The 12,793-nt window shown below is 38.3% G+C and overlaps 1 protein-coding gene across 7 annotated transcripts in view; it reads left to right on the forward strand.

Moving 5' to 3' along the window:
• The window catches only part of RNF13 (ring finger protein 13), a 158,433-nt gene that overhangs the window by 53,123 nt on the left and 92,517 nt on the right, over window positions 1-12,793 (forward strand). For 4 of the 7 annotated variants that reach the window (XM_023621096.2, XM_070238305.1, XM_001491189.7 and 1 more), the window contains exon 4: window positions 8,780-8,905. The exons of the other annotated variants lie outside the window; for them this stretch is intronic. In XM_023621096.2, the coding sequence (XP_023476864.1) occupies window positions 8,780-8,905 (126 nt within the window). The remainder of the gene's footprint in view (window positions 1-8,779; window positions 8,906-12,793) is intronic. 7 annotated transcript variants of the gene reach the window in all.

Genomic DNA, 12,793 nt, shown 5'->3' on the forward strand with positions numbered 1-12,793 from the left:
TATATTTAAGAACCTGGTAGCCTGACCTTTGCTGTTTTAGGGTGATTTATGCCATCTGTTTTCTGCTTGGCCTCAAAGTCTCTGGAGAAAAGTTGAGGATAAAAATTTCAACTTCAGGGTTGATTTTGTTCTCTGACAATAGGAAATAGATTGGAGATAAACCAAACTCTTGTGCTCACCTTCATACCTTGATGACTAGCTCATTTTATGTCTTATTTAGAAGTATTTTTCATGTTGATTATCAAACATCATACAGATCAGAGTTGCAAAACTGTTAACAGTTAGTTCTCATCAAGGGGAGCATAGCTTGAACCATAGCTGCCTGTGGTTATTTATTACTTCTCCATCAGTATACATTTTTGGCCTTAGCCCTGTTTGCTAACCTTTCCTCTTCCAAATTGAACATATTTTACCTATAATACTTGACATTTGTAATGATAAAGAAGATGCTAAGAGAATTTGCTTTGTAATGGAATTTGAAAATGAATCCTTGTGTAAAGCAAGGAATCTTTTCTTAAAATAAATAATTGTATTGGGGCTGGCCCCGTGGCCGAGCGGTTAAGTTCGCGCGCTCCGCTGCAGGCGGCCCAGTGTTTCGTTGGTTCGAATCCTGGGCGCGGACATGACACTGCTCATCAAACCACGCTGAGGCAGCGTCCCACATGCCACAACTAGAAGGACCCACATCGAAGAATATACAACTATGTACCGGGGGGCTTTGGGGAGAAAAAGGAAAAAATAAAATCTTTAAAAAAAAAAATAAATAAATAAATAATTGTATTACTATCTTTTAGTTGAAATAAAAGTATTGAAATAAGGTAAAAATTCTACTGCCTGGTTTTGTAAATGTAGAACTGTCTTTGGTTTGATGCTCCCACTTCCCTTCTGGATACTTTCTTATTCACTCTTCAAGGAGTTTGAGTTTTTTTCTTTTCCAAGTGTGTTTGTTTAGCACAATTATCATCATCATCATCATAATGGAAATAATAGCATTAAAGAATAATGTTTAGTCTCACCAATCTCACCAAAATCATTTTCTTTTTCTGTTTGTATTAAATTTGAAAGACACTGCGTTTTGGAGAAAAGAAGCATCTTTGAGTCAGCTCTGGCTTTGGCTCACAGCACCATCAGTTAGCAGCTGCGTGTTCTTAGGTATATTACCTTCTTTGAAGCTTCAGTTTCTTTTTCTCTAGAACAGGGATGATAATGCGTGTGTGAATTGTGAGTGTAAAGCTGTCTGTGTATTCCAGGACTTGAGTGTAGTTGTGATGGTTAACTTCCAGAGCAGCAAATGGCGCGGAACACCAGTTGTTTGTAAAGCACCTTGTAGACTTCAGGGCAGTCTAATGAAAGGGGCTGGGATAGTAGGAGAAAATAGGAACGTGTAAGAAAAAGAAGAGAAAAGGGTGAACTAGAACGCTAATAATTTTAATCCGCACGTGTGAACTGTTCCACTTTGGCCATCGCAGTGGTGATTCTCTTAGCACAGTGCCAAAACGGTTAGGGTGCTGGGCTGGGAAGAGGGAGACCTGGACCTGGTCCTGTTCTAACCCCTGTCTTTGCAGAGAGGAGTAGTGTGCTAGAATGGGAAGAACGTGGGCTCTTGGGTCAGAGTTACTGGGCTCAAAATTCTGGTTTAATTACTGGACAAGTTATTCAATTTCTTTAAGTCTGTTTACTCATCTCTAACAGTACGTATCCAAAGGACAAGTGTGAGGAAAGTGTCTATTATTTATTATTTCCTTCTTTCTCTTATTATGGGTTTAATTTGCTCTTTGTTTTTTCTAGTTTCTTTAGATGAATGTTGAGGTCATTGATTTGAGACCTTTCCTCTTTTCTAATATAGCTATTTAGTGCTGTATATTTCCCTTTAAGTGCTATTTTAGCTATGTCCCACAAGTTTTGGTAGTTTCTGTTTTTATTTTCCTTTGCTTCAAATATTTAGGGCTAATTTGGCCCGCTGTTGAGGCAGTAGTCTGAGGACTTTTTTCTTTTTGAGGAAGATTAGCCCTGAGCTAACATCTGCTGCCAATCCTCTTTTTGCTGAGGAAGACTGGCCCTGATCTCACATCTGTGCCCATCTTCCTCTACTTTATATGTGGGATGCCTGTCACAGCATGGCTTGCCAAGCTGTGCCATGTCTGCACCCGGGATCTGAACCGGTGAACTCTGGGCCTCCAAAGCAGAACGTGCAAATTTAACGGCTGCACCACCAGGCCGGCCCCTGAGGGCTGCATTTGATGCTCTGTCTTAGGAGGTTTTCCCCCTCAGGCTGCTGGGAACATGAACTGTTCCTGCCCCGTGTGAGCTCCAGGACTTGTGCTATTTCCTCCTTTCTGATGGTTCTTTCATCATGTTGGTCCCTTACACACATGCGCAGATTACTGCTCAGCAAAGGACTCAAGTGGATGCCTCTGTGTGTATCTGGAGCCCTCTCTCTTTGTGGCTCTCTCTTCCCTAATACTTTGCCCCACAGAAATCTGACTGCTGTGGCGTCCTCAAACTTTGAACTCTGTCTCCTCAACTCATTGAGACCACCAGACTCTGTTGGGTTCCCCTGCCCTGTGCTGAGGCCTGGAATCTCTCCAGGCAGGGAGCTGAGGTATTTGTAGGTCTCATCTCGTTTGTTTCTCTCTTCTCAGGAATCACTGTCCTGTGCTATCTATTGTCCATTGTTTGGAAGCTCATGGTTCATGTCTTTTGTTTGGTTTTCCACTTATTTAAAGCATGAGGCTGAAAGTAGCCCCTGTTGTTCCATCACGGCTGGGAAGTGGAAATTCAACTTAGCATCCAGTGGGTAATCAACACATGCTAATTATCAAGTCCTTTTAAGACAAATCACTCAAAAATTCTCATTTGAGGAAATTATTAAGATGGGTGATTTCAGAGCTGCATATCAACATTGTATAAATCATCATGCTATTTTTTTCCTTTTTTTTTAAGATTGGTCCCTGAGCTACCATCTGTTGCCAATCTTCTTTTTTTTCTTTCTTTCTTTTTCTTCTTCTCCCCAAAGCCCCCCAGTACGTAGTTGTAGATTTTAGTTGTAGGTCCTTCTGGTTGTGGCATGTGGGATGCCACCACAGCATGGCCTGACGCGTGACGCCATGTCCACGCCCAGGATCAGAACCGGCGAAACCCTGGGCCGCCACAGTGGAGTGTGCAAACTTAACCACTTGGCCACAGGGCTGGCCCCTGGTTTGTTTTTAATCTTAGTGCAATTGATAAGCCAGTATAGTAATCTGGGACTTTTTTTTTTTAAAGCTTTGATGTTCTTAGAATTTTAATATGAGCCAAATTTTGTTTCTAATGCTTTTTGAACTTTTTCAGAAATATGTTTTAAATAGTATGTAGTTGTTCTAAACAATATTACTTAGTGATGTTAAGTATTTTTTAAATGTTTTTAGTTATTAATGAGCTTATTGTACTTTTGGATATCTTTTAATCAGATTTTATTAAAATCTAAAATCTAACTCATTGATAAAATGTGTAACCAAAAAAGGTTATTGGGGAGAATTCTAGCAGAGTATACATGGTGAGATGTAACTTTGAGATGAAAGATATTCAGTTACTATTCTGAATAATGCTACGAATGTAATATCTAATCTGTGAGGAGTTTTTAAAAGCCTTTTCTTTTAATCCAGTTAAGGGCTTAACTTTTAGTATATAGCCCTTAAATTTCTGCCTTACTCAGTGCTTTCCTCGGTGATGTGCAGAAAGGCGTGGAAGGTGTGCTGTCACATTGCAGACGGCGTGAAGCTTAGAGTGGTTCATATGCTAATGTTTTGCCCTTGAGTCTTAAAAGATAGGCACTGAAAAGAGGAGAAATCTAGCTTAGCAGCAATATATGTCAAAAGTTTGTTGAAACAACTGTGGTTTTTGGTTTTATAGTGCAGCAATATAAGTATAATCTGTAGAACAGGTTAAAGAGCGATAGTTCCTCCGTGTTATATTGGTCAGACCACTTACAGCAATATGTTCAGGTTTTGGCCAAACTGAAGTACAGTATAGTTTAAGAACCAAGGCAATGCCACTTTTTCTGTTACTGAATCCCATAGTTAGAAGGATTTGTTCTGTTCTGTGCGGTTGTACCACGTACTGCTTAGACTTTGTTTTCTCCTATCTTATTGGAGATAGTTCTTTCTGGATCTTGATTGCTTGGGTGGGGACTCAGTCTTGCCTCATCCATGCTAGTGCTTAAACAGATCCCTCATGAAATGAGACCAGCGTACTGAGAGCATAGTGTTAAAGGAACATGAAAGAATAGGATATGAGTAATGGTGAAAGTGTGTCTGGCTGTGCAAGAGGAGAGTAATCTCCAGCTCTTTGTGAAAAAGGAATCACAGTTGCCCTGTGTTTGCAAGTTACTAGTAGATTTTGGAAGAATGATCTACTAAAGAATTAGAGAAAAGGGCAGTGGATATTTTTAATATTCTAGAAAGCGTTGATGTCAATAAATTCATCCGTCTCTCATTAGGAAAACGTTAGCTGATGAAGTCTTCTGGGTCTGTGTTTGGATGTAAAGATTATGTCAGAAAGATTCTGTTGACATCTTCATCATTTGAAGTGCTTGTAGCAGATTTTGAAATCAGTCTTAATTGCCTTTTAGACTGACATTTTGGTTTGTTCGCTTTTGTCAGTGGCCGTTCATCTTCTTGTTGCTGGTTTTGTTCTTGACCTAGTTCTCGTCTTGTGGAGGCGGTATAGCGTAGCAGTTGAGAACAGACTCTGGAGTCAGGCTTCCTGCGATTGCTTGCCTGCTCTGTGTAACCTTGGGCAAGTTACTTCTCCTTTTTGAGACTTAGTTTCCTCATCTTTAACATGGGAATGATAATAATAGTGGTTACCTCATAGGATTACTGCAAAGATTGACTCAATTGGAATACTTAGAGGGCATGGTGCCTGACACAGTGCTGTGTGCCATAGCTCAACAAGTGTTAACTGCTTGCTGTCACTGCAGTTATTAGTTCATAACTTCAGGTATTCACAAACAAAGCAGCTCACACTCCCCTTCCTCTCTTCCTGCCTTTACCTTTATACTCCTACAAAGGGAAAGATGTACTGCTGCCTTGCTTTCAGCATTTTTGTTGACATTATCATTGCATATACTCTCCTCAGTTTTGCTCACTAGATAGTTTCCTATTCAGTGCAGGCTGAAGGAAAGGAAAGTCTAAGGCTCTTTTCAGTCTGAAACAGTCTTTTAAACAAAACTGCTTTATCGAATTATCTCTCTCTTTATAACTTTATTAACCAGTGTAATTTATCAGCAAAAGTAATTTTTCCATAACATTTACCCTGAAATATTGCAGTTCTAAATACCTTCTGAAGTATTAAAGCAAAATTATATTCAGTGTGATTTTTATGTTTGGCTTATTTGAATATTCCAGTTAAAGTCGTGACCCAAACCAATCTGGAAAACTGCTTGGTGATGTTTACTGAAGCCTGATGTCCTGTGGTCCTGCTCCCATGCACGTGCTTGGCAGATGTGGGCACGTCTGCATGAAGACAGTACTGGGATGCTTATGACAGCACTGTTCGTAGTTGCCCCTAACTAGAAATTACCCAAGTGCTCATCAACAGTAGAATAAATTTTGGTATATTCACACGATGTAATACTAGGTAGAAATGAAAATGAAAGATCTGCCAAGTATATCTCAGCAGTGTGGTTGCTCAGCAGTAGGATGAATCTCACAGAGTACTGAGAGAAAGAAGTCTAAAAGAGCATTTACTATGCTGCACGATTCTGTTTCTGTCAAGTGTAAAACTGCGCAAAACTAATTTGTTAGGAGTCCATGTAGTGACACTGGTGACTGGTGGGGAAGATGAAGGGAACTTCTGGATTGCCGTTAATCTTCCATCTCCTGATACAGCTATCTTCAGTTTGTGAAAACTCATCAAGCTGAAAAGTTATATTTTGTGCACTTTATATATAGTCATAAAATCTTTTAAAAAAATCAACACATTTATATATCATAAACCTGTTCCTTTATACTTTGATGATACTGAGGTGCCGGTCTGCATGCACTATTTTTGACCAGCATCCTTGTTTAATCATCAGAGAATTACAACACAGAGAAGAAAGGTGGGCATCCAGTTTCTTAGTCTCCTAGCATTGGTGGTTTTCTTGGGCTTCCTACATATTGTCATAAAGTGCCCCTGTCAGAAGATACGGATGAGGACGATCCTTGATCGCAGAGCAAGCATCCTTTTAATAAGAAGATATTGACCCTGGAGGGTGACGTTAGGCATGTGGTCCTGGCTTAAGGCAGCACCTTCTTGGCCCATCTTACTTAAAGGACCAGAGAGTTTTGCCAAGTTAATTGACAAAGCCTGTTATGATACCTTGTAGACTTTGTGGATGAAACAAAGTAAATTTGCACTTAGTTTTAAGTGACTCACATCTGAGGGAAGGATAGGAATTTGTAAGCTGTTTTAGCAAGTTATTCATTTTAGCATCCACAGGAAAGATAATATTTAATTATCTAAGACCTGTTTTTTTTGCAGGGTTCAGTCAGTTTTCTATTAATAAGAATAGATTGGTTTTTGGACTTTTACTTATGTGTATTTGATTTTTATAAATTTTCTCATGTTTAAGAATAACACATGCCTCTCATAGCAGATCCAGCAATACAGAAATGATTAAGAAGCAAACACTCTTGCAGTTCCACTTGTGGACCCTTTTTTGTGTCGGTACATACTATAAATTTATTGATTCTAAGATGCATTTTATTACTCCATGTTTTAATATCTCTGAACTTGGGATGTGTTTCTCAATTGCTGTCCGCCAGGTGGCAGTCATGATGGAGTTGTCATCACCCAGACATGGAAATTTGGCCATAGCTGTTCCTATTGTCTTCACTTCACTTGAGTTCTATGCCTTGTTGGTATGGCATAGGTTGTTTTAATTGCTGTTATAAGTATCGTGAAAAGAACTGCACTGCAATAGTACCCCCTTGTCTGTAGGGGATGTGTTCCCAGACTCCCAGGGGATGCCTGAAACTGCCGATAGTACCGAACCCTGTATACTATGTTTTTTCCTATACGTACATACTTATGTAAAGTTTAACTTATAAATTAGGCACAGTAAGAGAGTAACAATACTAACTACTAATAAAATGGAACAATTATGACAATATACTGTAATAAAAATTACTGTAGACCTTAACAACCTCAGCATATGATTTTTTTCAAGAACTTTTACCTTTTTACATGAAGCACTTTATTGGCTTCTCTTTGGCATATCTGAATTGCCAGCATTACTACTCTTGCACTTTGGGGTCATTATTAAGTAAAATAAGAATTACTTGAACACCAGTGCTGAGATATCTCCACAGTAGATCTGATAATGAGCTGGCTACTAAGTGACTAACGGGTCAGTAGCAGGTGGCGCATACGGTGTAAATATGTTGGACAAAGGGATGGTTCACATCCTAAGCAGGACAGAGCAGGACCACACAAGATTTCATCATGCTACTCAGAGTGGTGCACAATTTAAAACTTATAAGTTTATTTCTGGAATTTTCCATTTAATATTTTCTGACCATGGTTGACCATAGGTGTCTGAAACTGCGGAAAATGAAACTGCAGATAAGGGAGGACTACTGTATGTGATCTGGCATTAAAGCAGAAAGTTAGTGTGTAGAAAGGCACAGAAAAGGCAGCAAGGTGCCTTAACATGAGTGAAATATTCATTATTGGAAGGATACAAGTTCTGTCTCCCTGCAAAGTGAAAACCAAGTGCTTTATGGAGTCAAGAAGGGGAGCCATTCTAGGAGTGCATGAAAGTGTGCTGCATTTTGTTCCTGAAACATGTGCAAAAGCATTCCCTTTCACAAGCCAAGCAATGCAACGGAAGGCAGGAGAAATCGCCAGATCCCGTGGAAGAGGTGGTTGGTAGGACCAATTCACACACCATACAGGACTGTTGTCAAGGCACTGTGTCATAGCTTTAATTGCTCATTTCTGCTTATAAATGAATTTAATGAAGTTGATCATCTTTTTATGTGTTTATTCAGTGTTTTACATCCGTTGAGAGAATCATTTGGCTTTTCCGTTTTAATCTATGGATATAACCTTTTATATTAATACATTTTCTGATGTCAAACTGTCCTGTATTTCTGGGAAAGCAACTTACTATTTTCTTTTTAAATTAATAGTTATCTTGTGGACATCTTTTCAATTTAGTGCTTATAGATTTACTTAGATCTTTTAGTGGCTCCATTATTTTTCTATTGTATGAATATACTATAATTTTTTAAATGGCTGCCTTATTGATGTGCATGATTTCCAGTTTTTGTTATTAAAAACAGTGTAGTGGGAACATCGATCTACATTTACCTTTATATACTCAGGCTAGTGTTTCTATGGAATAAATTCCTAGAAATGCTATGCATTTTCATTGTTAATAACATGAAAGAAATTTAAAAGTTAATTTAGAAAAGTATTTGCTTGGTTTAGAAATGTTAATCATTGTTGGAAAATATGCCAGCATGCCAACAGTGGTTGTCTTGGGGTGATGGACTTATGTGTGACTTTTAAAAAGATTTTAATAGTAAAAATGGAAGTTACTTAAAAAAGCTAAACATTTATGAAACCAAATACTACTTTAGAAGTTCTGGGATTGTGAGCACTTGGAGGGTAGGAACTGTTGTAGTTGCCAGATAATTCATCTAGCACAATGCAAAACACAGGAAGCAAAGTCAAAAGATGTTTGTAGAAGTAAGTTGAATCGATTTTTTGAGTTTAACAGAGAAAAAACTTATTGCCAATTCTTTTTCAGGGTTTTTTGATTAACTCAAAACCAGAGAATGCCTGTGAACCCATAGTGCCTCCACCACTGAGAGACAATTCATCTGGCACTTTCATCGTATTAATTAGAAGACTTGATTGTAATTTTGATGTAAAGGTAATGTTTGCTTTTTTCATTTTTGTGTTGCTATTTGTTTAGTTAGCTAACTTAAATTCTCCCTTATTGCAGAAAGGATTTAAGAAAGTTTACGCAATTCATTCAGATTAGAGAAAGAAAGGAGTGAGGACAAAAGGCGAATGAGGAGATAGTGAAGGCAGGAAAGACAGGAATGGGTTTACTTGAGTCTTTTTCATTGCTACAAAACTCACTCTAAACAAACAAATTGACTAGGCTATAAATAATTACTGATGGTTGTTGGGCATCTTGAACTGTGGTTTAATAGTGTAATCTTGCTGGTCTAATCTAGGAGTGGAAATGTTAGCCTTTACTTTGACGCCTTCACCCTCCACTGTCAGTACTACACCTGTATCCGTAGCTATGTTGACACTCGGCCCTTTCTTTTGTAATAAGCTGACTCTGTCACCTGTATAAGGTTTGTCTCCCTGGAGTGGGTTAAGCTGGCATTTCAGATAGTAAAATAAACTTTGCCGTAGGACCTGCCTCATGATTGTCAGTGCTGCTCTAAAGGTATGGTTTTTTGATACTTTAATATAAGTCTTTACAAATCTGTTTTTGGATTGGCCTAGGCAGAAGAGCCACACTGAGTCCTGTGTAAAATAAGCCTGGATATTACTTTTACTGGACTGCCTCAGACCTGAGTGTCTTAGAGAATAGACATGGGATATTATTCCATGTAGTTTCCATCACTTGATCTTAGATGACCTGCTTGCTCAGTAGGAAAGGCTGCCCTCACTCCTGCTGTGCCCGAATTTTGTCTCTGTTCCTTTCTTTTCATGAAAGAAATGACACCTCCATAATAAGCTTATTAAAGTTATAAGATAATAACTGTACAGGGCTTTGAAAATGTAGGGCACTTTGTAAATGATAGGTATTGCTACTATTGCATATTAGTTCCAAATCTAAACTCAATTGCCTTTAGATGGGAAATAAATTAGAGCTTGAAGTCAAGTGTAGTAGATTTCCTGCTCTTCAGAGTTGTCTTTTATAGTAGTTCAAATTTAAACCATTATGAGATTTGATCCAGAACTAAAGTACAATAATTGTAGATTGTTCCAACAAAAATGAAGTGTTATTGTAATATTTCATTAACTTCTTGCCACTAAGAAATTAAAAGTAAACCTAAATCTGCTGATTCCGAGGTTTGTTGCACTATCAAGTTATGTAATTTTTGGCTCAGTCCCGTCTTGGGTAACTAGAAACTAGAATACCTTTTATTTTTAATAACTTTCTTTTTCAGGTGAGGATGGGAGGTGGTTCACCACAAGTTTCAGGGAAATAGTGTCACTGAATATTTGTTTTTGAGGGTGAAAACACAGTTCAGGAATGAGTAGGTCGGCTTGTTAGTCCTCCTGTCCTGTTAGTGGATTGTCGTCGTGAATCTCAGCTCTTCTAGTGGAGTTTTATGGTGTAGCTGTTGCTCCAGCTCATCTCTTTTCACTTCATGCTGCAGCCGTTCCACTACGTGAAGTCTCTCAGCTTGCTGTGCCGTGCTGACTGCACCTTTGTGCCTTTACATACTGTTTTCTCTGTTTAAGATCTCTGTCCATGATGACCTGTACCATCTGTATTTCTGACTGTTTCATCATTTAAGTGCCAGCTGAGGGTGTCTGTTCCTCTGGATTCCTTACTTTTCCTCCTACCCTCTTTCTGGCAGAGCAAGCATTCCAGCTCGAGTGCCACCCTTCCACTTTGTAAATACCTCCTTTACTGCTCTTTATCACATTATTATTTTTTATTCTCTATATATTTCACATATATTGAGCTTACTGTGTTTAGAGGTCATGTTTTAATTATATTTGTATGTCTAATTTGTATCATAGTGCATAGTAGGAGAGCAATAAAGCTTTTTAAATCAAACTATGTAGTATAGTAGTAAGCCTTTTGCTTTTTTGTATAATGCATTCTTTAAAAACGTGTACATGTGAAAATGTTTAAGTTGAGGATTCTCTCATCTCAGATAGGAAAATGTTAAAAAATTTCCCATTGTTATACCTTATCATGTAGACATAGTCTTAGTGGATAAGGTTCTAGTCTGTTGTACATGTTCTTTAACTTCATTCTTTTTTCCTTCACAAATAAACAACAGAGTATATTATAGCCATTTAAGGCTAAAGGTTCCTTACTCAGTCGTTCCTAATGCTTTCTGTCTTTGTCTCAGTTGTATTAAATTTGTGAGACATCAGTTTGCAGAGGAGACACATTGATTTTAATCAGGGTCTGGAAACAGGCCACGTGCATTTGAGTCCCATCTTTATCATTTATTAGCAGTGTGATCTTGGGCAAGTTGTTTCACCTCTGTGTGTCTCAATTTCTTTACCTATAAAATAGGAACTATCATATTCCCTAGATCATAGGATTGTTATGAGGGTCAAATGAAATAATCAGTGTTAAATGCTTATCAAACAGTGCCTTGCACACAGTAAGTAGGCAGTAGGTGTTAGCCATTGATATTTTACACTTTTTAGCATTGGTTAAAATAAAAGGGTAAAGATGGCAAAGATGCTGACTGTATCAGGCCAAGAAGTCCCATAATCTGCTGTCTGCAAGCTGGAGACCCAGGAAAGCCTGTGGTTAGTCCAAGTCTGAAGGCCTGAGAACCAGGGGAGCCAGTGGTGTAGGTCCTGGAGTCCAGAGGCCCAGAACCAGGAGCTCTGAGGTCTGAGGGCAGGAGATGATGGATGTCAGAGAGAGAGGGAATTCGCCCCCCCTTCACCCTTCATGATCTCTGGGCGCTCAGCTAGTTGGATGACGCCTGCCCACGTTGATGAGGTGGATCTTCTTTACTCAGTCTGCTGAGTTACATGCCAATTTCTTCCAGAGACTCTCTCAGATACATCCCAAAATAATGGTTTGTGAGCTCTATGGGCATCTCTTAGCCCTGTCAAGTTGACACATAAAGTTAACCATCACACCGATCTTTCAGAAACTAAATTATTGGCTGGAAAGTCAAATTGTGATATAGTAACTCTGTGTCAGTTGAGCTGTAAAATTTCAAATTTGCTTATAAAGGACAGTTTAGTCATGCCACTGTGTAATGTATAAAGTGTGAGTTTCTTAAATACACAAGAAAAAGAATTATGGATCACCAGTTAAGGTAGTGTGAATGGATAAGGGTAAAATCATCATGGTTACTGGAAAAACAACTGGAATTTCATCCCGAAGAGAATTGCCTTTCTACAGGTGGTCACTGGTAGAGAGGCTCTTAGCTTTATTACCTATAATCTTCAGGTCAGAAATCTATGCTTGTCTTTTCTGGGCTTCCAAATTGATGACTATCTAAGGTTTTATATTTAGGTATGTTATGGAACCTAATCATTTACAATATATGTATAGTACTTTTTTTCTGAATTGCAGATAAATAGCTCTTTGTAGATAACCAATAGTTGTTCATTCGTATATATCCACAATTTTGTACGAATGCAGTAACTTCATAGAAAATTAAGAAAATAGGAAAATAACTCATTTCCTTATTCCTGATGTAGTATCCTGGGCTTGAGTATTCGAAAAGCTTAATTGAGCACCATGCAGAATGCTGCAATTGGAGGTAGTTGAAGGTTATTTTTTTCCCATGCCTTCTATCCAAAGTGATACCCAGATTATCTCAGACAAATGCAAATTGGCTCTGTTTTACAAAGCTTTCCTTGGAGAAAGGAACCCTTTCCATTGGTGACAACAGAAGAGAAAGGAAGTAAGAAATAAAATTTTGTCAAGATATTGCAAATGATTAATGGTGGTGGGTATTTAGGGTTTACTTTTTGTAATTCTTTAGATTTTGTTTGAAGATGAATATTGTACTGTAATTAAACAAATCTAGACTTCTCTTATTTCTTCCTTAAAAGTAAATGATGAAGTGAAAGTTGTGTG

Source organism: Equus caballus, chromosome 16 (assembly GCF_041296265.1).
Source record: "Equus caballus isolate H_3958 breed thoroughbred chromosome 16, TB-T2T, whole genome shotgun sequence".
In the NCBI taxonomy this organism is placed as follows: Eukaryota; Metazoa; Chordata; class Mammalia; order Perissodactyla; family Equidae; genus Equus; species Equus caballus.